Source organism: Lentinus tigrinus (genome assembly GCF_003813185.1).
Source record: "Lentinus tigrinus ALCF2SS1-7 unplaced genomic scaffold L226scaffold_45, whole genome shotgun sequence".
Taxonomy (NCBI): Eukaryota; Fungi; Basidiomycota; class Agaricomycetes; order Polyporales; family Polyporaceae; genus Lentinus; species Lentinus tigrinus.
Genome location: NW_027137954.1, coordinates 84,604 through 110,142, shown reverse-complemented (window position 1 = coordinate 110,142; position 25,539 = coordinate 84,604). Strand labels below are relative to the sequence as shown.

Sequence of the window (25,539 nt, the reverse complement as noted above, 5' to 3'; positions counted from 1 at the left end):
GGCCTGAGGCGACAGTCTGTGTAATGTACTCATCGTAGGTGCTTGCACGATCGAACGACGCTGGGCCTCGGACGTCCAACCAGTACAGTCAAGCATACGACCTCGCAGCAAGCATGTGAAAGAAAGAGTCGCGCGCCCTCTTTACTGTATTCTGTATGATCTGTGCGCGACATGATTTGTACTCACTCAACGGTCCCACAGTGATAGTGCCGGAGTGTAGTCCTAGATGGGACGACAATCCCGCAATGCCTGCGGGATAAGGTCGCTCCGACGCTGGAATGCGTTCACGACTCCGCACAGGACGCGAGCGGACTGAAGCTCTGGATAAGCTTGAACAAGACGATGTGCATAGCATCGTTGTGATTGTGCTTCCACATAGGCGCGTCGGGACATCACTCCGACAATTGTTCGCTCTTCTTGAACATCCCGGTACGCTCGAGTCTTCATGGTACCACAATTGAAGAAGTGTTCGAACACCAATTCAGTTGTCAATAGGTCAGCACCGTTCGAACAAAGCGATCTCCCCACTCCCATGCACGACGACTTGGACGCTTGGACCTCGCTCCCCCCGCTTTGGTCTGGCTACCTGAAATGCCAGGGTATATATACCTTGTCGATGATGATACAGCTCTGCCGCCACTGGTCGTCTTGTATCGTCATCGTCTTGCCCTGCCCTGGTGCCTATGTCTTCGAAGTCACGTCCTCCAGTTCCTCCTCCCATATCGAGCGGGACAAGTCGCAACATTTTCGCATGCGGAGTCCCCGGTCCCGTCATCGCCCACTCCAACCCCGAGGGGAATAACGCTGGGCTGTCTCTTCCTCCTCGATCCTCCTCCGGTGGGAATGCGTACACCCCTCTGTCCTTGCCCGACCGCGGTCCTTCGTCGTCCAGTTCGCCCGCCGGTCACCATGGTCCCGCAATACCATCGTCCCCCGCACATTCTGGCTCTTCCAGCTCCCAGCTGAAGATTTCGCGATCCAAGAGGGATCATAAGAACACCGAGATTCTCCAGGAATTCTATTCCAAGCGGAACAAGAACCCGAGCCACGAAGAACGTCTCCAGCTTTCCATAGCTACGGGAAAACCTGTGGAGGCAATCGCAACGTGGTACGCCTAGTCCGCCTCACGTCCTTTGATATAGGCTAACGACCAGAGTGGTTTCACAACCAGGTTCAAGCATCAGCGACATCATGACCGCTATAAGGACCCAGAAGCGGTCCGGGATGCGTCTGCATCTGCATTGACTGACTCCAGCAAGAGAACGCGGAGGAAATATGTCAGGTTCTTCCCTTGGCAGCTGACGAAGCTTGAGGCAGCGTATGCGAGGAATCCTCTTCCAGACTGGACAGCGCGCGATCAACTTGCACGCGAGCTCGGCGTCGACTCGGAAACTATCAATAATTGGTGTGCCATCCGTCGTACGAGCCATTCATACTCCTGGGAATTAATTATGTTTCACTGGCAGGTTCGGTAACCAACGGCGCAAGAGTAGCCCGAAGAACTGAAGCGGGGGTAACTGGGATCCTTGAACCTTCTTGACTTGTGTTGAATCTTTGACACGGTTGTCCGATTCTTGTCACGCCTGGATGGCGACAACCGCCTGAATATAATCTAAACTATGCGCGGAACACTCGTTGACTCAGAGCGACGCATCTATTATGCTCGACTTGTGTGCGCACACTCTAAGCTTGCGCGCTTATTCTATGCTGGTATCGCTGCCTGAAGGATGTCAATGATCGTGTTAAGCGGTGGTTCGAAGGTCATCGCCGGGTGTGGCCCGTGGTACCTCCCAATAACCACGTTGAGGTGAATGACACGCTGGTGAGTGTTTGTGTGCGACTCGGAGTTCATACTCCCGTCTACTACTTCCAAGGGGGCTGAGTGGACACCGTTGGACTCTTAAGCCACCCGTTCCTCAAGCTGGGCCACACTCAGCAAACAAAACTTATGCTATTGTTCCTCCCTCATGAGACATAATTATCAGTTCTATTTGTCGGGCGAGTTGATCTTTTGGTTCCGCTTTGCTGCGCTTTGTCTCGCCTTGACCGAAATGCTACTATAAATCCAGGAGCCAGTTCGGTGTCAGTGACCCGCCTCCAATCTCACTATCACTCTCTGGCAGGACTTGATATCACCATGTCTACGCGTCGAGTGCATGACTGTGGCGTTTCCTCACGCAATGCGCCGCCTCCCGTCACGCAAGCCAGCTGTGGGCCGAAGTCCTGCACTGCGACCACCACTCGTGTTGTTCAACAAGATCCTGCTCCACAACGCCCGGTCTCAACATCTTTTCCGGCTCTGGGACCTATAACGGCTTCGTCTCACGGTCTTCGCATCGACAAACTCCGGCCACCTGCCGTGCGGGAAGACAGCGTCGACTCTGATGACTTGCTAGAGGCGGAGCTATTCGGCGAGGATCCGTCGCGTCCAGAACCGGCCACACAATCACTGCAAGCTACCTTGACCCTTCAAAGTTTATCGACGGTACCGAGCCGGCCCAAAAATCCAGAGGATATCCTCTGGGAGTTTTACCGCACACGCAACAGGAAACCCAGCTACGAAGAGCGGGTAGAGCTCTCGAAAGCCACAGGTTGGCTGACAGAGACGATCGCCCAGTGGTTCGTACTTGGCTTCATCATGCATACATGGCTACTCATGATGATGGTCATGACACTTTGCGTGTCATACAGGTTCACAACCAAGAGATGCAGCGATCCGGCATCCCCTCCCGCTTCTCCATCAAAGACGCATTTTTTCGACAAGGCTGCTGCGAGGAAGCCCCGGACGACACTCCAACGCGAACAAATCAAGGTGTTGGAAGGCTTCTTCGAGCAGGACGCCCACCCCGATGCTGAGGAGCGTGCTCGGATCGCAGCCGAGCTTGCTGTGCCCTCCGAAGCTGTGTATAATTGGTACGCACCCTTCGCAGTTCCCTGCTATGTCGCAACAGACCAATGGACGTTCTGGTTATTATAGGTTTCGGCATAAGCGAGCTAAGGACAAGAGGGCGTCGGCACGCTTGACGTCATGAGCAACAATGCTTCTATCTGCGTCGGTTACAGCGTTCATGATCAACACCGCGCGTAGCGACGCGTTCGCGCACAGAAACCAGTAGTTTATCGCTTTGACTCGTACATCTATGAATGGTGTGCCGGATGTATATGTATACACCGTAACGAAAGTACTAGATCTTCGTCTCCGACCGCGAGAGAAAGGAACGAGCGACGTCGACATCGTGAAAGCTCTTCCGCTAGTTCGCAGTCAGGATCGCGTAGAAAACTCAGGGATTATCTGACACACCTTACTGAGAGGTTGAATTGCGTTTCTTCCATGGTAGACGCAACAGGCCCTTGCTCCGCCTCTTCTCCTTGGCGGGATTATGTCCCGATTTCTTGCCATTCGGGTCGCTGGCAGATCGTCGTCGCCCCAGCCGTGCGGAGTCCGGAAGGGCTTGACCGTGTGTGTTACTAGAAGAACCGTCGGTGAAGGACGCAGGCCCATGTATACGATGTCGCTGAGTACTCTGGGCTGAGACTGGAGTTAACGTCTGTCCGGTCATCGTTTGTATGAAAGGATCGTTAGGATCGAAGGCTTGAGAATCGTTGTCAAGTGGCGCGGGGCTGTCACTGCGTGGGCGCAATCTATCGTATACGGTGCTGTCGTTGGAAAGACCACGACGACCGCGTAGAGGCTCCAATCTTGCACTCAGACTGGTGTCTAACCGCTCGAGCTGCGACCGGGGATCGCCACGCCTGTCGTATCGCTTCTCAGTCAGCGTGCACTAATACGTCGCTGCGAATGACTTACATATCTTCCGACCTATCGGGAGCAGAATGAACACCATCACTAGCATCCTGGCGACTCCTCCTGCTTGCGACGGGACTGTTGCCCGCCTTCTTTTGCAGCTTCTGACTGACCGCTGGGACAGTGGAACTCTTAGGAAGACGACCAGAACCTCTGTGTCCGTCCCGATGTTCGCTCTCAGCGTCAGTTGACGCCTCGTCTATGGCAATCGCCGGGAGCGGGTGAGTTCCGTGTCGAAGAGCTTGCTCCCGGAGCGTTCTCTCTGGGTGACGGAGCTGGGGAGCTGCGGTACCGGCGATAGGAGAGTTGTCGGCATTGGCATGGTGCAAAGGAGGGAGGGAATGGGACGAGTTGTTGGGGTGAGTGAGAAGTTCGATGTCGAGGATGTACTGGGAGTGAGTGAGTTGCTGTGGAGACCAGTCTCTGAGGCTAAGAGATACACGCAGGTAGCGCGCTTCGCCGTTGCTCAGCTGCTTTAACCCATACGTGGTACACGCAATGCCATCGCGGTACGACCATTGGGCGACGTGCTCGTTCTTGCACTGGAGCCGTTTGGACTTGGGACCGGGTGGAGCTGGGCGGACCTTGACGCAGAGTTCGCCATCGTTCTGTCCAGCAGCGCAGTCGCACCTCTGCAAGGAGACGGCAATAGTCTCGTTCCCCTTCTTCAGCTCGACGGAGCAGGAACGTTCCGCGCCGGATGGATGGATCTCGACCAAGAACTGATGATTTGTTCTCAGCAGCTGGTCGGACCATTCGGACAGCATGACGTCGAAGGGGGCGTGAGGGAACATGTCGTGCGTGAGCCGTGTGCGGTTGTGGCTACTCGGAGTACGGTGCATGGAGAGATCGGTGCCAAGGGGACAATGCTTGATGTACACCTCCGCGTCCGGATGGAACTTGCCTTCAGCCTGCAAGCAGGCATCGATCTGTGCTTGACTGAGCGTAACAACCCGAAAGCGGTCGAAGTCAGTCTGCGACAGGGTGCGAACTCCAGATCCATGGGCCTCTGACGTGGCTGACACACCAACGCAGAGCACCGTCTCAGGCGGTCGCGAGTGCGTCGGTGAGCTAGGAAGTGGACCAGAGACCGGATGCAGGACCAGTGCGATCAGGTTCCCCTCACGATCTTCGCAGGACAGAACAGCCAGCCAATAGTCAACGTCAGAGTGCGTGTACTGGATAAGGGGGAGCCGTGTACAGAGACCGGAAGACGTCAGGCTATAGCGAGGGTACCTGACGGTCTGTCCACCCAAGCGCTCCGCTAAACGCTCCGGCGAGATGGAGGCGATCTGAGGGATCCCCTCGATGTAGTTGGTTGGCGAAGATGCTAGGAGGTACGGATCCGGTGCTGCAGCGGAGTATGCGCTATCCACAGACAGCTTGGGGAGAGACGAGGCTGAGACGTGTTTGCCCCAGACGAAGATACTCTGATCGGGGCTCGACTCCAGGATAGCCTTCTGGAGTCGGATGAAAGCGTTGGCAGCCCCTTCGCCGTATATCGGAGTCAAGTTGACACCGAAGATACCGACGAGACAGTAGGCTGCGTCTTCTGTCTTCGTGGTACTCCGCTTGGAGGCCCATCCCATTCGCTGAGCGACAGGCACCTGGGAGGGCATGCGGTTGTACCTGAGGACTTCTGCGTCGATCTCTGTCTCCTCCTCGATGATGTGCGCCAACGAGTACTTCGTGCCGATGATGGTCCAAGCCTTCGACAAGAAGAGGACGTTCTGGGGAGCGATGAGCTCTTGAAGAGTCCAGCCGCGCTTGAACCACCGACTGCGCCTGAAATGAGAGACCTTCTGCCGAGCGTGGTCTTTCGGTTCGACGGTGTCGAGGTACGCGTAGCACACGTTCGAGCAGCTGTACCACTCGAACATGGAGTTGATCGATTCGGAGACCTCCGCACTGCTCGTCTGATCGATGCAGCAAGTGTCGATCCAGATGAACTCGAACCCGTGCATCCTGGCGATCTCGCAAGCTTTACGGATCTTCTCCGAAAGCTTGGAGAGGGCGTCCCCGTCAGGACCAGCCTGCGCGATGCGTCTGGCGACGTCCTGATAACTCTGCTCCGGCTTGTAGCCTGGGCCATCCTCGGGCCTTGACCAGACATGCGACAGGATGGCGTAGCGCACGCTTCGCGGGTCGATGATCACTTGAAATCGACCGGTGGTGGTGTTCAGCAGCCGCATGGCTCAACCTGCCCAAGGAGGATGGTGAGAAAGAGTATAGAACGCGAAAGATATAGTACCCACCGTGACTGCACTAAGATACCTGGGCAGATGGATGACAGCGACTAGGCCAACGGAGTATCTACTTATGCTTCGTGGTAACCCTGGATCAACCCTCGATTGAGAAAAAGCGGGTGAGGATCGGTGTCATACCTTGCAACTGATCGGGGGCAGATCCTGAGACAGGAGCCAGCTGGGGAGCAAAGGAAAGGAGCGAGGACGATGGTAGTCATCCCCACAGCTAGAAGACTTTTAAAGGAGCAGGGCTCTGGTCGTCAATGTGTGGTCATAAGGGATCATACAAGGATCACAGCCAGCTGTCAAACCACATTGCTGTCCCAGCGGCGCGCAGAATGCTACGGCATTCGTGAGTCCTTCTCGGAACCGGCCTGGTGACAGAAGGTGAAGAACGACTCGACGACGTCGTCGGTGTAGACGAGGTCGGTCTCCCAGGACGCCGCGCGGTAATACTCGGCATCACAAACACCGTCAACCACAACGCGCTTGACCTTGTCCGGGTACATGGCGGCGAAGTACTGTCCGAGTATACTGCCATAACTCTGGAGAGACGTGTTAGCAAGACATATAAGTGGGCAATACAAGAGACTCACGAAACCCCAGTACTGTAGCTGTTCTTGACCCAATAGCTGTGTCATTTCCAGCATGTCGCGTGCGACGTACGGCGTGGTCGCGAACCGTCCGATACCCCATTCGCCACCGAGCCGCTCCTTGCACCGCTCCGCGAGCACCTGCGCTCTCGCGTGCACAATGCCGAGCGACTCGTCGCTCGCATCGACGAGTTGGTGCCCTTCTTGAGTAGCCCAGATGGCACGTTGTGAGGGCGTCTCGAAGCACGATGCCAGAGGAGTCGTCCTGCCGATCCCGCGCGGATCGAAGCTGAGGACGTCGAAGGACGGGCCGACAACACGCGATATGCTGGTGCCCACGCGCTCAATGAGGCTCAAACCAGATCCGCCAGGTCCTCCCGGGTTCAGGAAGATTGTACCGAGGTAGTTGTCCGAGTCAGTCGCAGGAATCATCCGGACGGCAATCGCAGTGGTGGGGCCGTCAGGCGTATCGTAGTCGAGAGGAAGCAGAAGACGTGCGCATTTGTTGTCAGAGTAGCATGGCGTCCATTCGAGCTGCCTGCTTGGCTCTACCTGTTATCGAATCATGAGAACCCCATCGAACAGATAAACAGATGTAAGTATAAGACAGGGTAAGAGTATGATTGCTATCCTGTGGTTGAAACTGCCGACATTCACAGGCAGGCAGCAGTCCTCCAGAAGTAACGTACGGCTTTATGCAGCAGAGGCATACGTTCACTTCTTCGCTATCCGCAGAGTCGTGTCGCACCAAGATACATCATACGGCTACTCACATTATCCCAGTTAAACTCTTCTGACTCAGTATGCGACTTCTGCTCCTGCCTAGGGACCGGGACCGAGGTACTGAGGAGGTTGTAGTGCGCGAGGGAGAGGATGATGGTCGTGAGAGCAATAAGTACGAGCCTGGCCTTGCGGTTGAGCGTTCTGGGACGCGCGTGGACGATCTCAGTCGACGTCTTGGTCGGAGAAATAGCTTCTAACTTGTGGTCCATATTCCTGGGGGATCCCTGTGGTGCTCGTAGAGGAAACGGACTCACAATGCCATGGGAATTGGAACAAGGACTCGGAGCTGCGCGGGAAGATGGGCTGAGTAACCGGTTCAATCGTTGATCGCAAGGCACGCCACATTGAACCACCAACACATCGTCAGAAATGGCGGATCTCCGTCGAACTCTTGTAGCAGCGTCATCAAATAGGAATGAGGAGGGGGAGGAAGGGGAGGTCAAAGCTAGATCTAATTATCAATACATACAGTGAATGCTAGATGTCTAAATACATTTCTTACTCAAAAGTCGCTCAGTAACAATGTTCTTACTGATTACTTACATACAGCTCTTTGTGAAATCAATGTCGTTCGGACTCCGACGACGCGCGCGCGCAAACGACGCGATTAATTCGAAAAATTCGAGAAATACTAGACGTTCCAATGAACCCACTGTTGCTCCCACTTTAATGATACAGAACCCACCCTGTATGCTTCCAAATTGCCTGGGAGCTTGAACGGGGCGAATAGCATGGCTGGATGACGAGATATGGAGCCTGAGTCTCCAGCAGGTCACCAGCTCATGGCCAGAGTTTGCCTTCGTGAGCTTATCGCTGGAATTGTAACCATATACACGCAGTTTTGTCTAAGGTGTGTATAGAGACCAAAGTAAGAGGAATATGTGGGATGCATGTCTAAATCTCTTTCTCTGACCGCGGCGAGAAATTCTCGCAATAGGCGCCTAAGTGACGCCAGGATGTTGTTGTCTATAACCACAGATAGACAGCGTTCCTGACTGCGAGGATTAACGGAAGAGGTGGAAATGAGTACTACAGTAGAGCTGAGTGGTTCGATTGAGCCTCGTTAGCACAGAATTGCGCCTTGGAGACGGCTTGATACATTATGAGCTGGATGCGCTATCTCACGAACGGAGCCATCTACTACCTTCGTTCGACTTCACAGGCTTGAAGAGTTGTCAAAGAAATCCTTGTAACTGAACGCGCCAGGGTACAAGGTCAATGAAAGAGGAGCAACTGATTTCTAAGACTCGGGACTCGGTGGCGCGAGTCCGGCGCTCCCTGCTACCAGTGCATAGCCGACTTCCTTCGCCCGCTGCGTCCTCAATTCTTGTCCGATTCCCTTCAAACTTCCTGAACATGTAGTTCGCAAGGTGCTCTAACGATCCATGTGATTTGGTGCAGCTAACATGAGTACGTAGTTGTGAACAGTGCAGACACGGCTTTTGATTTTTTCGATTTTTTGGAATTATTCGCGCGCGCGTCGTCGGAGTCCGAACGACATTGATTTCGCAAAGAGCTGTAACTAAGCGCAATGCGTTCATCGTTGCAGTAAAGTGTATCCCTTGCTCTTGAACCACTTTGTCGACAGGGTATTCATGGCTTGTGCAATCCTCAACAGACTGGCTTTGAGCTGTTCATGAAGAATATTTCTCGCCATGGTTGCACAGTCCGACAAACGTTTGATATGGCATCCTCGCGGGCAGAACAAGTTCATCGTCGGAGGAAGCACACAAATCACGCTGTACGAATGGCTCCCTCGTAGCTCGGAGATCAAGCAGGTCGCGTCGCAGTTGGAGTTGACTCAGATGAAGGTGAGATTCGTGTGTTCTCAGTCTACGCACTTCCCCACCTCGCACTCAGTGCTTCGCGTGGTCCCCAGACCCTGTGCTTGACGACCTCCTCGCTGTCGGTTTCAGCAATGGCCGGGTCGACTTGCTCCGTTTCGAAGCATCCAAACACGCCCACAACAGCGCGGCAGTCTCTCTCCCTGCGCGAAACACTCGCGCGTGCAACGTCGTAGCTTTCTCGCCTGCGAACCCAAACTACCTCGCGGTCGGTCTCGACAAAGTTCGCAACGATCCCAGTCTGGTTATCTGGGACATCGAATCTACCCTACCTGCTCTCTCATTCCACGCAACTCCGGATTCCAAGAGCCCTACACGGCATCTCCCTCTTCTCCCTCGTGGAGACGCCCCTCGCACCGGGGCAGACACGCGTGTTCTGCAACAGCACGCGTCTGCCGAGGTCGTCTCGACTCTTGCCTGGCTTCCAAATAACTCGCAGCTTCTACTGGCCGGTATCTCGCATCGTTGGCTGCAGTTGTACGACCTCCGCAGTCTGACTTCTTCACCGCTGAAGGCGGCCAGCAAGGTTCATGGCATCGCTACCGACCCCTTCGATGCGCACCGTGTCGCTTGCTATAGCGAGGGTATAGTCTCCATCTGGGACATCCGGCGCTTCACCCAGCCTGTCCTGACGTTCACGTCAAAGGACGCGTCCGCAGATGGGGCCGACGGCGTTGTACCCGTCCATTCTGGTACTCGCGGGAAGGCAGCGCAGCCCGCGTCCGCTGCCGTTGTACCTCTCGCACACGTCGAATTCTCGTCCACCCGGCGCGGAACACTTGCGACTCTGGAGCGCGACGCAAGCCATGTGCGCTTCTGGGACATCACAGAAGCACACTTTGTCGAGTCAATTCAGGAGAGCAGTCGCTCGCGCGACTCGTCACAGTCCGGGAGCAGAGCTGCAAGGACATCATGGGTCAAACCATGGGCAGGTACGAGCTCCGGTGCAACTCGTTCTTCGCCGCCACCGCCGCCGACCCCAGGGGAATACCCTCCGTACAACCTCATCCTGTCGGATACACGTAGAAGTGAGCACACTCTCGCATCTTGCAGATACTTCCTCTGATAAGCATGTAGCCAAGGCGTTCTCGCGTGCGTTCAGCTCATTCGCTCTCGTGCCGAGCTCAAAGCCACATCCCCTCACTTCGGACGTCATGATCGTCAACAAGGATGGCGACCTCGAGTTGTATGCTGTACACGACACACCGCTCCATCCACCATGGAGTTCCCGCGGTGATCTCGCACTTGGAGTTGGGTGTTCGTATACCATCATCCCAGGAATCATAGATCCAACGCCCCCACGAGAACCATGGGACCTCCTTGCCACCCGGCCGTCGGGACCAGACTCACGAGCATACTCTAGAGAACGCGACTCACCACCGTTCTACGCTCAAGCTCCGACATTCGGTAGAGGGGATGAGGATGGTTTCCCAGCCCTTGGTTCAGTCCCTGCTACTCCTGTAGAGAGAGGTTCTTCCGGGAGGAGACGACAACGTACGCTGATGCCTGATAATGGAATATCTGCGAAGGAATTGCCCTTCGAGCACACTGCACACGGGAAGGGTCATGCACACAAGCGGAGTCGCGGACATGGACATGGTCGCGACCACGAGCACGATGCGCCACATCCTCACGCGCCTCCGACGACGCCGAGGACAGTTACGCTTGCCTTAGATGACGCGGATAGCAAGACGAAGCATCCGAAGAGATCTGCTACTATAAAGGCGCTGCAACACGTCGTGGAGTGGGACATCTCGATGCTCATGCGAAGGCGCGCAATGCTTGCATATGGACTCATGGATGTGAGTCAAAGTCCTCTGTATTGACGTCATATGCTCATTGCATTCCAGCCGAAGTACAACTCTCTAATCGCACAAACAACCACTCCCGACAATCCCGCTATATCAGAGCTGTGGCTTTGGATTCACCGTGAGTAATCTACTCTGTTGCACAGAGGCACTTGCTGAGCATGACGGTGACAGACTCTCAACGCCTGACAACGTCTCCATCGCCCGTCGTCGAGGGATATAACTTCTCCTATCAGGGTTTGTCTGGGATCTGGGAAGGCTTCAAGCCCATCCGCCCCTCTCCACCCTCAGGTCACCCCACGCCTCGCTTGTCAACTCGCAGCACGTTGTTCGATGGGCCCTTGGCATCTCCACTCCTCGCACCTCTCAGTCTTGAGGTCCCCCCTCACCGTTCATCTTCGAAACATACCGGGCGCAAGCGCAGCCAAGTGCCCGCGTCCAACTTGCCGGAAGACTTTCTCGCTGCAATTGAGGAGCTGAACGCTAGAAGTGGGAACCCAGATAACGTTGCAGCGTGGAAACCGTCGGTTACCACTGGGCGGCTGTCTCAGAGGCGATTCGCACTGCAGCTCTGTGGGTGGAGTCTGGCCCAGGATGTTCTTGAGAGAGCCATCAGTGGATGGGAGAAGGAGAACAAGCACTCGCAGGCTGCATGTTGGCTCGTGTTCACTGAGCAGCATAAGCAGGCCATCGAGATGCTCATGCGGAGTAAAGGTGAGGTAGATCACTTGTGCGTGTGGTGTCATATTCTAAGGCCTCTCTCCCAGACGAGTCACATCATATGATGTCCGGTATGGTCGCTGCGCTGACATCGAATTCGACGCGAAATCCGGAACTTCTCCAGCACTGCGAACGCCTAACTGTTAGGCTTCAAGATCCGTACCTTCGTGCGCTCCTGACACATCTCACTGTACGCGACTGGACGGAGGTCCTGCAAGAAGAGTTGCTCCCTCTTCGCGAACGCCTTGCGATCGCTTTTCAGTTCCTCGACGACAAGGACGTCTCCTCGTACCTGCGGCGTATCGCAGACAGGGCAATACACGACGGCGATATCGACGGTCTCTTCATTACCGGGCTCACCGGTGCAGGGATGGATCTTCTTCAGGCGTATGTCGATACCTCCGGGGACGTGCAGACCGCGGCTCTGCTTGCGTCGCTTCCCCCACTGCTCGCGCGCGAGACGCGGGCCGCAAGATGGATGAATGCGTACCGAGATTTGCTCGATGGTTGGCGGCTCTTCCACCATCGGTGTCAGCTGGACATCGAGCGTGGCAAGATCTTGAAGGACGCCATCGAATGCGGGGAGATCCAGCCGTTCGACTGGGCGCCGAAGCAGATCTTGCTCCGGTGCAACTATTGTGGCAAGTCCATGGAGCCGCCGTTCCCTGCAGAAGGCAATCCTCGAGTGAGTCGCCTTGTAGGATCGAGATTGCTCGCGATGGAGCACTGAACCTCGTCATATCTAGGCGACGTTGTGCCCGCATTGCAGCAGGCCGTTGCCCCGCTGCTCCGTCTGTCTGATGACGCTCAATCTTGCACCGGAGAATGCTCGTGGACAGAATGCTCTGTCCGGGATGCCTTCAGGTAAGCCGGAACTAAACGCCATATGTGGTTACTCTGCTCACTTCGTCGCGACTAGAAACGCTACAGGAAGCCTTGGTGTTCTGCCAGACTTGTCGGCATGGCGGGCATGCGTCACACATCATGGAGTGGTTCTATGGCGAGGGCGGCGCAGCCTCACGTGCGCACGGAACGTGTCCCATCGCTGGTTGTGAGTGTCATTGCGCGGATGAAATGTGACGAGCAAGACGTAGCGCCTTGATGGTACTGTGCGATATGTAGGATTGAGAATTGACGCGGCTGCCTACCTGTGACACTCAAGAGGGACGCAAGGGGGAATGTGGGTGACCATCGTACGACCCATACTGAGTACTGAGTGCCAAGCGCGACCTGTGCTTACGCACTGGCATAGGGCTGCAATCGCATGTACGTATGCCGAACTCGAATGTACACCAGTACATAACTGCTCATTCCGTGCGTGCTTAAAATGTCAGTGTAGTGTCGCAAATATGTTATGCCATAACTTACAACGCAGCGAGACGAAGGATGAAGGATGTTATCAACAGTGGCCATCATTGCAAGAGGAAGGAAGCGACACTCAAGTATACCAGGGTCCAATAAGCCAATGATATTGCGCACACATAGGTGAGCCCAGATATTGCGATCTCAATCTATTTGACGGCCTGCGGATCCAGAATAGTCATCGGTGGTACCCACTGACTGCTCATGGAGGGACGGTGCGGCGTGCGCTCTGTCTCCTTTGAGGGTTGAGATAGGATCTCTACCCCGAGGACGAACGATCGCCGAAGTTGCGTATCGTCTGCTGTCCCCAGAAGCCCAAGAGTAAGCTGGATCGTCCATGAAGTCCCATCCACGAAGTCCAAGTGAAAACGTTGAGATGCGAGACCGGCGGCGAACGACCACGAACACACATGGTGAGGGTGGTCCAGCATATGCCTGACGGTGAACGCGCGGTGGGACAACTCCGACGAGGAGGATAACGCGCGGGTCTTCTCTGCTGTGGCATTCCCGCCGGCCCGGGATGCGACTACCAAGACTCGCAGCCATCGCTGCGCTCCCGCCCCTTCGAAGCAGGCACACGCGTCGAGTTGGATTTGGAACGTGTGATCTCCTCTGGACACCTCGAAGCCCCGCTTTCCACCCAGTCCTATCGCCCCCTCCTCGTCGGCTGCCAATCGCGAGACGCGAAAGCCCTCTGCGTCCAAGAGACTCTCGCACCATCCCGCTAGATTGACCTCGAATGCCCCGGGGCACTGAGTCAACGCAGCATAGACCCCAGTGTAACCTTGGAACGCCTGCGCGCGCTCACGGGAAGGACGGTGGGGGATATAGATCTCCCGTAACCGGATGCTCTTCTGGTGAGCGGAGATGAATTGAGGAGAAAGATGGGTGGTGCGGAAGTACAGTGCTCCGAGATAGATCTCGTCGCTGATGTCTTCGCTGGTCATCGATGGGCAGAGGAAGGCTCCTACGAAGAACTCGCTCAAGGTGCGCTCTTGCTTCCTGAGGATGAGAGCTAGCAAACGGCCGGCTTCATCCTAGCAAGATAGGATGGCGAGCTCAATGGGATCTCCGGAGTGCTTGGACTTCGCAGAGAGGATGGGGACGGTCGTGCGAACACCGTGTCCCGTCACGGTATAGTCCGGAAGTGGACAGGCGAGCTGGAGCTGCTCGCAGAAGGTATGCCGAGACAAGGACGTGACACGGCCAGCAGACGCAAAGTCCCGCGGAGACAACGCGAACAGGTTGCGCATGTACAGTTCCTCCCACACCGCCTCCTCCGGCTGCTCCCAGAAGTATGCAGGCTCCTCGGGGAAGTCGTCATCGAGCTCGACGTTGTCGCGCAGCGTCGGGCCCCAAGCGAAGAGCGTCTGGTCCGAAGTCTGCTTGATCACCTCCTCCTGCAGGCGGATGAACGCCAGCCGCCCTTCGCCGTAGATGGCCGGGAGGTTCACCCCAAGGACGCCCATCAATGAGTACGCTTCGTCTTCCACCCTCGTCGTGCGCCGGCGCGACGCCCACGAGATGCGTTTCGCGATGCTGACCGTGTCCAAGGAGCGTTCGTGGGTAAGGATAGCACGGTCGATCCCGGTCACCTCCTCGATAACAGACGCAAGCATCGTCTTGGTGCCGAGTATGCGCCAGTCTTTCGACAGGAACACCAGCACCCGCGGCGCGATGAGCTCCTGCAGCGTCCAGCCCCGACAGAACCACTGGCTACGGCGGAACTGCGAACCCCTCGCGGCCGGGTCGTCGGCGTACTCCACATCGGCGAGGTACACGTAGCACACCTTCGCGTGGAGGTACCAGTTGTACATCGAGTTGATCGCCTCGGACAGCTCGGAGCTGCTCTCCCTGTCGATGCAGCAGGAGTCGATCCAGATGCGCTCGAAGCCGTGCTCGCGCGCGACGGCGCAGCAGCGTCTTATCTTCTCGGACACGGCCGCGGGGATCGTGTTGTTCTTGCCCTTGTAACCTTTGAGCCCCGGGACCAAGGAGCGCAGGCTGCGGCGACGCCGGTGGATCTTTGTGATGTCCTTGTATGTCTGTTCTGGATTACCCTGGCCTTCGTGTACCCAGACATGTGAGACGATGGCGTAGGAGACGTGGCGAGGTTCGTTGACCCAGAGGAGTTCGGCAGTGCTGGTGTCTAGGAGTCGCATGTAGGAATACTCTGTGGTGACGTCCGTGGCATCAGCATGCATGTCAGGATTTCAGCCTTTACGGGAGACATACCCTTGCATGCGCACTGCCGTGCGTGAGCTCAGATTCTAGGAAACAAGACGCGTGGGGAAGGGAAAGGGACACCTCTGCCGGCGTACTTTACAAACAGATCGTCAGAACAGCTATGTATATTTCCAGAAGCCAACGACACACATACCAGAGCGACAGCGGACTTGACTGAGAGGGCGAAGGGCGAGAGTAAGTACCAAGATGCTGCGTCCGCGAGGGCGTATAGCTCGCGGTAGTACGTGCCTACTTACTGATGAGCGGAGCCCGACGCGTACATTGATCAGTGACGTAAAAGAACCCTGGCGGTGCTGGGGCAATTCAATCTATCACGGAGGCGCGTGAAAACCGCGGTCGACGACCTCTGACATAACGCCGCTGCGCGATGGAGGTGGAGATCGATGATAATATCGCTCGAGGAGTGGCAGAGTATAGAACAAAACCACTGAGTATAACACTCGGCGGGCACGAAAGTAAATAGTACAACGAGCAAGACAAACAAAGGATTACTGCGCCATCACGATTCAGAGGACTTCTGCCATCTGATGAACACACACAACGTAAGTATGTAAGCTGTGCAACAACGGTACTGCGACTCGCGAGTATGAATCCCAAGTGGACAGCTTTTACGCGATACCCAGGAACTGCAAGTACTGCTGCTCGAAAAGGGGCACGGTGTGGCCGACGCCCTGCGCGAGGATCGCCTGGAAGTTCGGGCCAAACGTCGCGTTCGAGTACCCGCTGGGCAGGTACGGCTCGGACGTGTTCGAGATCGGGGTGCTCGGGTACCCAAACACCGTCGTCCACTGCTTGACTTCCTCGTTGAAGTTCTGCGGGTAGAGCGTCGTGTCGCTGCACGCCCAAACCAAACGTCAGCATCCCCCGCGGCACAACAGCGACAGCAAACAATAGAAGACGTACGCAGTCCCATGCCACACCTGCATCTTCGGCCGCGCACCCGTGTACCCGGGGTACGCATTGAACACGCGCTGCGCCCACTGCTGGCCAGTCAGCACGAGCTGGCCCTGCGCGCACTGCGCGTTCCACGAGTCGCCCGGCTGCCCGGGGAGCGCGAAGCAGCCAAACGCGACGCCCGAGTCGACGATGCCCGCCTTGAACACGTCTGGGTACGCGCCCGCGAGCACGCTCGTCATCATCGCGCCCGAGGACGTGCCGACGGCGAAGACGCGCGACGCGTCGACGCCCCAGTTCGTGATGGCGTACCGCGCGGCGGAGGCGATCCCTTGCGAGTCGCCGCCGCCGTCGTGCGTCAGTGTTGCGTCGGAGGAGACGTCCCAGCAGGTGCCGGAGTGTGGCTGGAGGGTAGGAGAGAATTGTGAGCGGGTGCACGCGTTTGATGAGGGAGGGGAGAGACTCACGGAGGAGGGGAAGAGCAAGACGTAGCCGTACGTCTCGGACAACTGGGCGAACTTGGAGCCGGAGAAGTACGCCTGGGCCGTACCCGTGCAGACTACATGCGCATGCAAGATTCAGAACTCAGGACTCGGACCTCTACGCCCAAGAACGCAGAAACGTACAGTGACTCGCAACGATGAGCGGGGGTTTCGACGCGACCTTGGCCGGCTTGTAGACGAACATCTGCACGTTGTTCGGGTTAGGGCCGAAGTTCGAAATCTGCGTGAGCTTCGACGCAGGGATCGACGAGAGCCCAGTCGGCGCGCTGCCCGTCGGAGTCGAGGTCTGGCCAGGGGGGGTGCTGACGGGGGTCGTGGTGGTCGGCGCGGACGCAGCCCCAGGCTGGCATTGCGAGTAGTAGTCGTTTTCCTTCACGCACACCGAACCGAATGCTGCACATGGAGGAAACAGAATATTGCGCATATAGTCAGCAACTTGCTGGTGCAGAATGCAGCTGAACCCGACGTGAAAAGGGGAAGACGTACCGCAGGTGGTGGCGCCACTCCAGCCGATACCTCCGCACTGGCCCCACACGGGGGACTGTGCCGCAGCAAGCTGCGCGAGCGGGAGGAGGGCCGCAACGAGGCCCAGCGCGGACGTGAGCCTGAACGGCGACGAGAACATGGTTACGAAGAGGATCCGAAAAGGCTTGACAAGTTGAGAGGCACCCTGCGCCATCCGTCAGGCGCAGTTCGCTTATATGCGTCGTCGAAATGAATGCCCGGCCGCCGTGTCTGCCACCTCGGCGGAATGAGAGCGACGAGGGACGCGTGCAGGAGTGCGGGCGTGCCAGCATGACCCCGGACTTCCCTCTGGCTGCGGTCTTCGAGTGCGGGGAATCAAGGTTTGGCCGTGGAAGCCCCGCGCGTTCCGACGCCGACGCGGGGCAGGAATAGCATCGAGATATTCATATTAGCTCTGCGGTGCGCGGTGCAGTCTGCCCTTGGGTGCCAAGGACGCAGGACGAGGGTCGAGGGCAGAGATGTGCCGCGGGCGTGAGCACGTGGACGCGGCGACCCGGAGATATGTCGCGAGCAGCGAGTTGAATGTTGAACCTTGAACCTTGATGCATGTGGACCCGGGACGTCGCGTTATTGCGGCTCTGTTCTCCTCGAGCGCATGCGGCTGGTGTACATGGTGAGTGCACACAACGGTACCGGTGCGGGGGAGAGGCCATGTGATCGACGTCCGGGGCTTTTCTTGGATCACGCCTCGAGCATACAGAATGCAGAATTGGGTTGGGGCTTCTCCGAAGCATCGTCCTCGGATCCGTGCGCTGCACAGAAGCGTTCGTTGGCGTCGCTCGGGCGTATTCAGGACTGTGCTCTTCGTCAAGAGGACGTTCCGTGTGCATACCGGCGTCCACTTCATGTGTGGCTCGGAATAACCTGCAAAGCCACTTCATCAGTCTTTAGTACAGATGAACTTAGCTGGGTGGCGCTTCGTAGAGAAACCCGGGGCACGTACCTGCCTCTCCAAAGCAGTGGAGGCCACTGGCAGGCACCCAGACGGCACTGCTATAACCTGGCACCGACACTCTGGAAGGACCGAATCGCATCCCGAGGCTCGAAACCGACTTCTCCGACGGGAGCAATTGGCACCCTCGGGAGGTCGGACCTAGACAGATGAGGAGGGCTAAGTTAAGCTCGCTTACTGGAAAGCGCACGGAAGCTCGTGAGTCGGTTCTCGGACACGGCGGCAAGCCGCGGGCCGGACGACGTTCCGCTCCTCTCCCGCTGTCGGCCAGCGCATCCACCGCGGAGAAATACGTGGGTCGATGTGATGTGATGCGTGCCAGACGAACGATCGCGTCTTGTAGCGGGATCTCCTGTGCGCCTGCGACTCTCGGTAAGTTGGCCAGTTGGACACCGGCCCCTCGTAAACCGTCCCTCGTACCTTTGACCGTCCGACTCCTGACGCGGACGCTCAGAACGTCGGATTCGCCGCCACGGGCCCAAGCAATACTTGTGCCCTGTACGTGCGTCCTGTCAAAGCAGGCACCAGGGTACAAGGCACGCGAAGCCACGCTCAGTTGCGACACTGAAGCTATACATTCTCCGGGGTTGTCGACGTGAATTGCCACTTGCGCAAATGCAGTATTCTCGCCTGCTACAACGCGCTGAGGGATAGACAGAAATATTGCATGGCTTGGGAGGAGGATGGGATGTCTTTGTCCTGGGTAGAGTCACTGAAGGGATCTGGCTCCTCATGACAGACGACGGATGTATCGAGAGTGACTGCCAGTCTGAGATCGTGAGTGACAAGAGGTGGCATGGACAGCCGCTGTGCGTACCTCCCCGGAGCATATGTTGGCAGCAAAGGCGTTGAACGAGCGCGGGTCGTTAGAAGCGCTCACATGTACCGGACGGATGGGTATAGAAAAGCACAAGCCCTACTGAGCCACAGGTAAGTACGCTCTCGGTCCCAACAATCCCAAGATGCCACTGATTCACGTACGACTTTGAGGATGCGCATACAACAAACATCCTTGCCGTAGTACAGTAGAGAGAGGCGTACCAGACGCGGCTTAGAAGATGCACATCCTCGCATCCACATACCTCCGACTATCCTGACGCACAATAATGTACGTCGGAACCGCCGCCACTGGCACGTGCGTCCTGTAAGAGAATGGCTTCGCGTGCCTGGTACCTGCTCTTACTCGATCTTACGACCCCTCGGGAGCCGGAGCCCTTCGGTGTGACCCACTCACAACGCCACATGCGCTGACTCCGAGCTCCAAGCCTTTACAATGAACAACAGATGGTGTACAAGATGGCGTCATATGGGGGGATGGATTGTATTTGTTCTGGACGCTGAGTCGATGTTGAGTTTGTGGAGGATCTGGTACGCAGCAGACGATGCGGATGTCTCGAGAGGCTGTCCGGAGCGTGAGTAGCAGCAACAAGCCACTGGCGTGTACTGACAGTGAGAGCGAACGAGTGCGGATCACTGGCAGCGCTCACGTACAGAAGCACAAATTCCACTGAGCCATAGGTGAGCTCTTGTCACCAGAGTCCCAAGATGTCATTAATCCACTCACGACGTAAAGGACGCACATAGACTGAACATACTTTTGACCAAGCGCGTCCAGTTGATCAGCGGTAGGTAGAGGCAGCCGTACGAGAGCCAGGGATGCACTCACCGTCAGCGACTCAGCGTCCGCTGTCTTATCACCGTCAACGCGTCTGCATCACCGGAGGCTGTGACTCCGAGGGAACCCCAGAACGCAAACCGGAGGGCGTCACCCACGACCTTCAGGAGAACGCCCAACTTGGACCTGACAGAACTCACGGTTCACAGGCACGGTGGAGCTGTTCGAGCTCTGCGTCGACTGCGGACGTACAGCCGGTGATATTACCGGTTTCAGGGTGTGCGACGGGCGAGGCGTGTACGTACGATACTGTCAGCGAGGACAGGTGTACTGTTCAACGTTCGGTTTCAGGACAGACAGGAGTTACACTGGCGCGAGGGATAAGCGCTACGCGCTAAGCTAGGATGGGGGGTCGGTGGCGCGGGTGGCTTCGATATTGTACTGGACGTTCTTGCGGTACTTCGTGACGAGATCGGCGGCGGTCTTTACATGAGCGTCGGCCTGGATGATCTCCTGGAGGTGCAGATGTGAGCGAGATGAAGGCGGGGTATGCGGACGATTGGCTAGATGTGCATGTAAACAAGTGCAATGGCGATTCCATTGCAAGAAGACATTTGCAATACTGGGGCGTAGCTGACGCCATCCGTGGAACATTCGACGGTTGAGACATTCGCGCAGATGGAATGCGAGCGTACCTCGAGACAGCGGTTGAGTTCGAGGATGGCTTCGGTGCACTTGTCCTGGAGAAAGGAGATCAGGGGTCTGATTGGGATTGGAGGCGGTTGTGAAGGACATATAAGTAAACGTACGGCGTTCTTGATGATGCGCTGGAGGAGGACGTTCTGGCGTTCCGCATGAGGGTTCTCCATGTCGCCTGACGCGTCGGGGGGCGCGTCCGACGCGGTTGCGGTCGCGGTGGGCGGAACGAAACAACGTGCGATATGGGCGCCTCCCCGGAAACGCCGGGCTCTAGACTGCCCGAATATGGAAGGAAGCATTTAGCCCCGCGAACGATCGACCGCGCAGCCGCCGGTGGCGCAACGTTCGCCCGACGTCCGCGACTCGTGAGGCTGCAGGCCGTCTCTCGTGCGACGCGTCTCCTCCGTCCTCGAGTTCACGGGGAAAGATGAACTGCGGGGACAGACGCATTGCGCGGGGGGCACTTCGCTCAAGTGGAGCGCGTGACGTCACACAAGATGGGGGTGCAGACCAGGACGCGTACAACGACCTGACAGCCGCTGCGCCCGATTATTTATTTTTTGAATCTGTGCCTCTCCTCCGAGTCCCTCAAATGTAGCTTCAATAAAAGCTAGCCATGTCTCGCTTCCGACCCCCGACCCCCAACCCTCCTCCTCCTCCCGGCCGCCATGGTCGCCCTCAGCTTCAAGACTGACTCCTCACCATACCGGCCCCTCCTCTCCGCCCCACGCTCCCTCTCCACCAAGCTCATCGCCCTCTTCGCTGTCGTCTCCGTCGTCTACTTCACCCACTCCTTCGTCCCCTCCGACTACAAGCCCGACTTCCCCTCCTTCCGCTTCTCCTCCCCCCGCCTACGCAGCACATGTCCACCAAAGTCCTACGCCGCCGGTGAATGGGTCCCCAAACCCCCACCCACAAACCGCACAGACTTCAACGCAGAGTCGGACGTGTACGACTTCCTCGGCTTCCAGGGCTGCGCCAGCTCCCGCGAGGTATACTGGCATCTCGCCGCAGACAAGCCTGCGTTGTGGGATAGGTTCCCAGGCGTCTCCTCGTGGAAGTGGCAGACTCCATCAGACTGTCAGGTCCGCGATCTTGACCCGACTGTCCTTGTCAAGGACCTGGTCGAGCAGGGCGGATGGCTCCTCATTGGAGGTGAGTACCCTTCTTTTCGGTCGCCGCCCTTGCGTCTTCCCTCCCGTCCTATCTGTCAAGGTCGGATGCATGCACACCTTGTTTCAGTGCAACATACCCGGTTGTCCCTGAGTTTGAGGCCTGAAGCGTGCTTCCGACCGTGACACTGACAAAGGGAGCGAAGTGAAGAAACCTGTTCGCGCGCGTTTCCACCCAGTCGCGTCAGCCACCGCGCTACTCGCGTATCAATTCCACTGGCTTCTCGCGCGCCGATCTTCGTGTCGAATCTTGCGACGGGTGGAGCCTAACTGACATCACTTGCTGCGCAGATTCCGTAACTGAGAATCACTTCTTCTCGCTCTCATGCTTGCTCTTTCCGCACGTTCGCGCGACCCCCGACTACGTCGCGAACCCTTACTTTGACCGTGGCTGGCCACAGAACCTCTACCTCGAGCCCTCGTCGCCTCTCGTAAAGTCTATCAGCTTCCCGCCAGGATTCGACATCGAGACGACACCGTTGGTCACCTTCCGCCGCGTCGACTTGCTATTCGAGAAGCCGCAGCTGGATGTGCTCTACCACTCGCTCCACCCTGACTCGCCGTACGTTGCTGCGAACGAGAGCATCTTCAGTGACGAGCCCGCATGGAATCTGTCGCCTCAAGAGTACGTCAAGATCTTCACGTCGCCGCTCCCCCAAGGCAACTATGCGACCATGGTCGTGAGTACTGGCGGCCACTGGACGACGACTCTCTTCTCGGGCCTGAAGGACACGAGCATGTTCAAGGACGGCATCGAGAACGTGGTGAGCTTCTTCAGCGAGGCCATGGAGGCATGGGCAAGAGAAGTGCAGGCGCTGCTCGACAATGCGGAACAGGCCGAGTGGGCGAGCCGGAGACCGAAGATTGGACGCATGCGCGGACGCAAGATGGCCCCCAAGCAGGTCGTCGTCCGCGCGTACTTGCCTGGGCACGAGGACTGCCACGACCACAGGACGCCGTGGACGACTTACACGCCCGGGCGCTGGGGCTGGTACAACTGGAACCAGATCGGCGACTTCAACGACGCGTTTGAGGTGCGTGCTCGCCCGTTTCAACTTCGTCTCCCAGCATTCTTCTGACTTGACCCACCCTAGGCCGTCCTGGAGTCGCGCAAGTACCCAGACATCCACTTCCTCCCGATCGACAGGCCAGCACTGCTCCGGCCCGACGGGCACTCGGCAGGCGACTGCCTGCACATCATGTCCGGGGCTGGCGTGCTCGAGGGGTGGACGCAGTACATTTGGCACTACGTCACCGTTGAGATTCCTGGTCGCATCCGGTGACCGATATCGGTGAGAATGCATCGCGTCGGTCCCGCGTGCTGGCCCATGGGGACGGTATGGGGGACGACAAGAAACGCGTCCGAGTCCCTGTGCCTATGACGTCATGCTTCATATCCTCGGGATGAGCCTCGTTGAGCTCTCCTCAAGTATCCCAGGCCTCGACGTTGTGCGTGGTCATGACGTCTGCGCGAACCCTGGAAATTGCCCATGTACATGTGAGATATCCCACTCGCTATCATTTGTTCCCTGCGTCACGTCCCACGCTATCATATCATACCTGCCCACCCTCGTACTCTCGTACTCTACTTAGCATCCTTGACTGCATGGCGCATCCACACCCCAACGCCCCACGTACGCACTGCACTCGTCGCATTCGCTTCGCATTTCACATGGACATCATTCATTCAAAACCCTCATGCACATGCAACACCGCCTGCCCTCACTAGAGTACCCCCTCCGGCTCCGTGTAGACGACCGCTTCATAATCACAGACACACACACACACACACACACATTTTCTCGCTTGCATTGCCGTATGCATCGCACGCCTCAGGCCTTCAGGCCTTATCCACTTATCCCGACTTGGCATGCACTATACCTCCTTGTCTCCCCCGCTTGGATAATCTTCGGCGACTTGACTCGGAGTAGTCGTCGTTGTTGGGTGAGATATAGGCCTAGACTACTAGCTAGTCCTTACTGTATACCGGTGCGCCATCGTCGGTTGCCGTTGCGTTTGCGTTGCGTTTGCGTTTTTGCTCAGGCTTGCGGACTACTTACTGATTGACTTCGAGTCGCTACTACACTACTGCTCCCGCTGCATTCTTTCTCTGCTTATTCTCCTCTTTTTCATACAAGGCTGTAACAAATAGGAACAACATGGCTCGCTTCTACGCATTATGAGGGTCTGTGAGTCCGAACAAGCGGGAAATGCTGTCTCGAAACATGCGAGTAGTATTAGTAATCCCTATCAGCTGCTCCAGTAACGCCTTGCTACGGAGAGCCGCACCATAACGCGTAGCAAGGTAGGTGAACGATAGACCGAGAGAATTCGGTGTGGATCATGTATTGTAGACTCTAGACGGTACAGCACGTGGTTGTGTATACAGGGGGACGGCTGTGTGCAAGACAGGATAGCAGTGGTGGCCGGTAGTCGAATAACTCGACTTGACTACAATATAGTACCTGCTCAAGCTGCAAAGCCGCATGGGGACCCATATTCAAGCGCGTTATCGAAGAGTATCGAAAGCGCTGCAGCCTGCGCATTCCTCGACGTTGGCGCGGCATCCACGTCGGCCGCCCAGACCTTCACTTTGCGACGATACAGCCTCGTCAAGAGCTCGCCTTCGCGAGGGCAGAGCCCAGGTGGAATCGGGGGCCCGGTGTACCTTGGATTGGGTCGAACGGGATCGTGCGCGAGAGTGCGCAGCACGCGTATGACGGCGACACGTCTCCCGGAGTGCTCCTCGAGCGAAGACGGTTCAAAGCAGCATATGATCGAGCCTGTTCAAGGTGGTGGGCTAGAGCTATCAGATCTCTTGGTCGCAAATGCAGCTGAGCAGAGTCACGCGGGATGCACTGAGACTGACCGGAGAATGGGTAGTGGGGCCCAGATGAGACGCGATTGCCCGTGTAGAAGCCTGTCACGGTCTTCAGAGAAGGCCGCGCGACACGGTCCTTGCCAAAGAAGACGAACGCAGGTGCATGGCTCGTAAGAGGCAGATGGAACGGCTGGCCAAAAGCATACAGGCATCGCGAGGCCTGGCCACCACCGATGCATTGATATTCCCGTGCAAGATCCATTACTAGGTGAGGAACGGTCGCGTCGACATCGGTGAGGAGATACCGGATGGGTGTGAAGTTGGGTTTGCCAGCGATTGTGCGGAGGGGAATCGACCAAGGAACGCCTTGCTGGATCGTGTGATCGACCCCGGACGGAAAGCTCGCAGGGTCGACTGAGGCTGTGATACGGAAGCGAAGCTCTCCTGCGAGGGGCGGAGCGTGAGGCGGTTGGTAGTAATACAGGAACCCAGCGAGATTGCCGCCAGAGTCCCCTCGCGGGGGGTTGTGCAGGATGCTGACGCTTGGATAGCCGTCGTCAACGCGTTGGACACAGATTTCAAAAGACTTGAGACAACTGGGCGACTTCGCAGATGTGATGTGATCCTTTGGCGTGAGTTTTGCCGGGTCCAGGGTGCGGAGAACGGAAGACGACCTCAGCGCGGGCCCGTGCACCTGCGTTCCTCTGGAGTTTGAGGTCAGGGGCGGAGAGGGGCGAAAGTTGCCGTCTCCCAAAGGGAGTACGTGCTTCATGGCGGCGACGAAGTCCAGAGCGGCGGGCGGGGAGTTATGGCTGGGAGGCATGCTTCCATCCCAGTTTCCCAGAGTCAAGTGCGAGCTAACGGAGGGGGTGATGTAGTGATTGTGCACTTCGGCGCCGGAACCATAGTCCAACACATCGCTGTATGGTCCACCAGCGACGTGTGCAGAG

At 57.0% G+C, this 25,539-nt stretch overlaps 11 protein-coding genes across 11 annotated transcripts; 4 read left to right on the top strand and 7 right to left on the bottom strand.

Annotated features, from left to right (window-relative positions):
* Positions 1-676: 676 nt before the first annotated feature.
* Positions 677-1,627, top strand: L226DRAFT_563257 (uncharacterized protein). Its single transcript, XM_067683551.1, has 3 exons — positions 677-1,108; positions 1,172-1,405; positions 1,467-1,627. Exons 1-3 carry the CDS (start codon positions 684-686, stop codon positions 1,504-1,506), a joined length of 699 nt encoding a protein of 232 aa, XP_067530200.1. The 5' UTR covers positions 677-683; the 3' UTR covers positions 1,507-1,627.
* Positions 1,628-2,137: 510 nt separating this feature from the next.
* On the top strand, positions 2,138-2,977 carry L226DRAFT_616708 (uncharacterized protein; the record flags this gene model as incomplete). The annotated part of the gene is made up of 2 exons (XM_067686944.1): positions 2,138-2,619; positions 2,692-2,977. The coding sequence occupies 2 exons, from the start codon at positions 2,138-2,140 to the stop codon at positions 2,975-2,977; spliced, it is 768 nt and encodes a 255-aa protein (XP_067530199.1).
* Positions 2,978-3,302: 325 nt separating this feature from the next.
* On the bottom strand, positions 3,303-5,997 carry L226DRAFT_575454 (HET-domain-containing protein; the record flags this gene model as incomplete). Its single annotated transcript, XM_067685199.1, has 2 exons — positions 3,303-3,753; positions 3,809-5,997. 2 exons carry the CDS (start codon positions 5,995-5,997, stop codon positions 3,303-3,305), a joined length of 2,640 nt encoding a protein of 879 aa, XP_067530198.1.
* Positions 5,998-6,392: 395 nt separating this feature from the next.
* Positions 6,393-7,636, bottom strand: L226DRAFT_526478 (uncharacterized protein; the record flags this gene model as incomplete). Its single annotated transcript, XM_067679052.1, has 3 exons — positions 6,393-6,596; positions 6,648-7,196; positions 7,418-7,636. 3 exons carry the CDS (start codon positions 7,634-7,636, stop codon positions 6,393-6,395), a joined length of 972 nt encoding a protein of 323 aa, XP_067530197.1.
* A 1,336-nt stretch (positions 7,637-8,972) lies between these two features.
* L226DRAFT_539613 (uncharacterized protein) lies at positions 8,973-13,142 on the top strand. Its single transcript, XM_067681704.1, has 8 exons — positions 8,973-9,238; positions 9,288-10,299; positions 10,349-11,073; positions 11,122-11,200; positions 11,254-11,793; positions 11,847-12,484; positions 12,546-12,663; positions 12,719-13,142. The coding sequence occupies exons 1-8, from the start codon at positions 9,083-9,085 to the stop codon at positions 12,877-12,879; spliced, it is 3,429 nt and encodes a 1,142-aa protein (XP_067530196.1). The 5' UTR covers positions 8,973-9,082; the 3' UTR covers positions 12,880-13,142.
* A 690-nt stretch (positions 13,143-13,832) lies between these two features.
* On the bottom strand, positions 13,833-15,633 carry L226DRAFT_596310 (HET-domain-containing protein). Its single transcript, XM_067685641.1, has 3 exons — positions 15,542-15,633; positions 15,397-15,481; positions 13,833-15,334 (listed from the first exon to the last, which is right to left on the bottom strand). The coding sequence occupies exon 3, from the start codon at positions 15,321-15,323 to the stop codon at positions 14,199-14,201; it is 1,125 nt and encodes a 374-aa protein (XP_067530195.1). The 5' UTR covers positions 15,324-15,334; positions 15,397-15,481; positions 15,542-15,633; the 3' UTR covers positions 13,833-14,198.
* A 383-nt stretch (positions 15,634-16,016) lies between these two features.
* Positions 16,017-17,430, bottom strand: L226DRAFT_471447 (acetyl xylan esterase; the record flags this gene model as incomplete). The annotated part of the gene is made up of 5 exons (XM_067676387.1): positions 16,017-16,242; positions 16,312-16,706; positions 16,770-16,861; positions 16,929-17,198; positions 17,292-17,430. The coding sequence occupies 5 exons, from the start codon at positions 17,428-17,430 to the stop codon at positions 16,017-16,019; spliced, it is 1,122 nt and encodes a 373-aa protein (XP_067530194.1).
* A 168-nt stretch (positions 17,431-17,598) lies between these two features.
* Positions 17,599-18,501, bottom strand: L226DRAFT_269278 (uncharacterized protein). The gene is made up of 2 exons (XM_067673456.1): positions 18,274-18,501; positions 17,599-18,215 (listed from the first exon to the last, which is right to left on the bottom strand). Exon 2 carries the CDS (start codon positions 18,209-18,211, stop codon positions 17,714-17,716), a length of 498 nt encoding a protein of 165 aa, XP_067530193.1. The 5' UTR covers positions 18,212-18,215; positions 18,274-18,501; the 3' UTR covers positions 17,599-17,713.
* A 1,795-nt stretch (positions 18,502-20,296) lies between these two features.
* On the bottom strand, positions 20,297-20,766 carry L226DRAFT_548072 (DASH complex, subunit Dad4; the record flags this gene model as incomplete). Its single annotated transcript, XM_067682563.1, has 3 exons — positions 20,297-20,410; positions 20,593-20,637; positions 20,707-20,766. 3 exons carry the CDS (start codon positions 20,764-20,766, stop codon positions 20,297-20,299), a joined length of 219 nt encoding a protein of 72 aa, XP_067530192.1.
* A 498-nt stretch (positions 20,767-21,264) lies between these two features.
* On the top strand, positions 21,265-23,051 carry L226DRAFT_526474 (uncharacterized protein; the record flags this gene model as incomplete). Its single annotated transcript, XM_067679051.1, has 3 exons — positions 21,265-21,751; positions 22,060-22,802; positions 22,863-23,051. 3 exons carry the CDS (start codon positions 21,265-21,267, stop codon positions 23,049-23,051), a joined length of 1,419 nt encoding a protein of 472 aa, XP_067530191.1.
* Positions 23,052-24,237: 1,186 nt separating this feature from the next.
* L226DRAFT_515502 (uncharacterized protein) lies at positions 24,238-25,371 on the bottom strand (the record flags this gene model as incomplete). The annotated part of the gene is made up of 2 exons (XM_067678448.1): positions 24,638-25,371; positions 24,238-24,551 (listed from the first exon to the last, which is right to left on the bottom strand). Exons 1-2 carry the CDS (start codon positions 25,359-25,361, stop codon positions 24,238-24,240), a joined length of 1,038 nt encoding a protein of 345 aa, XP_067530190.1. The 5' UTR covers positions 25,362-25,371.
* Between the last annotated feature and the right edge of the window lie 168 nt (positions 25,372-25,539).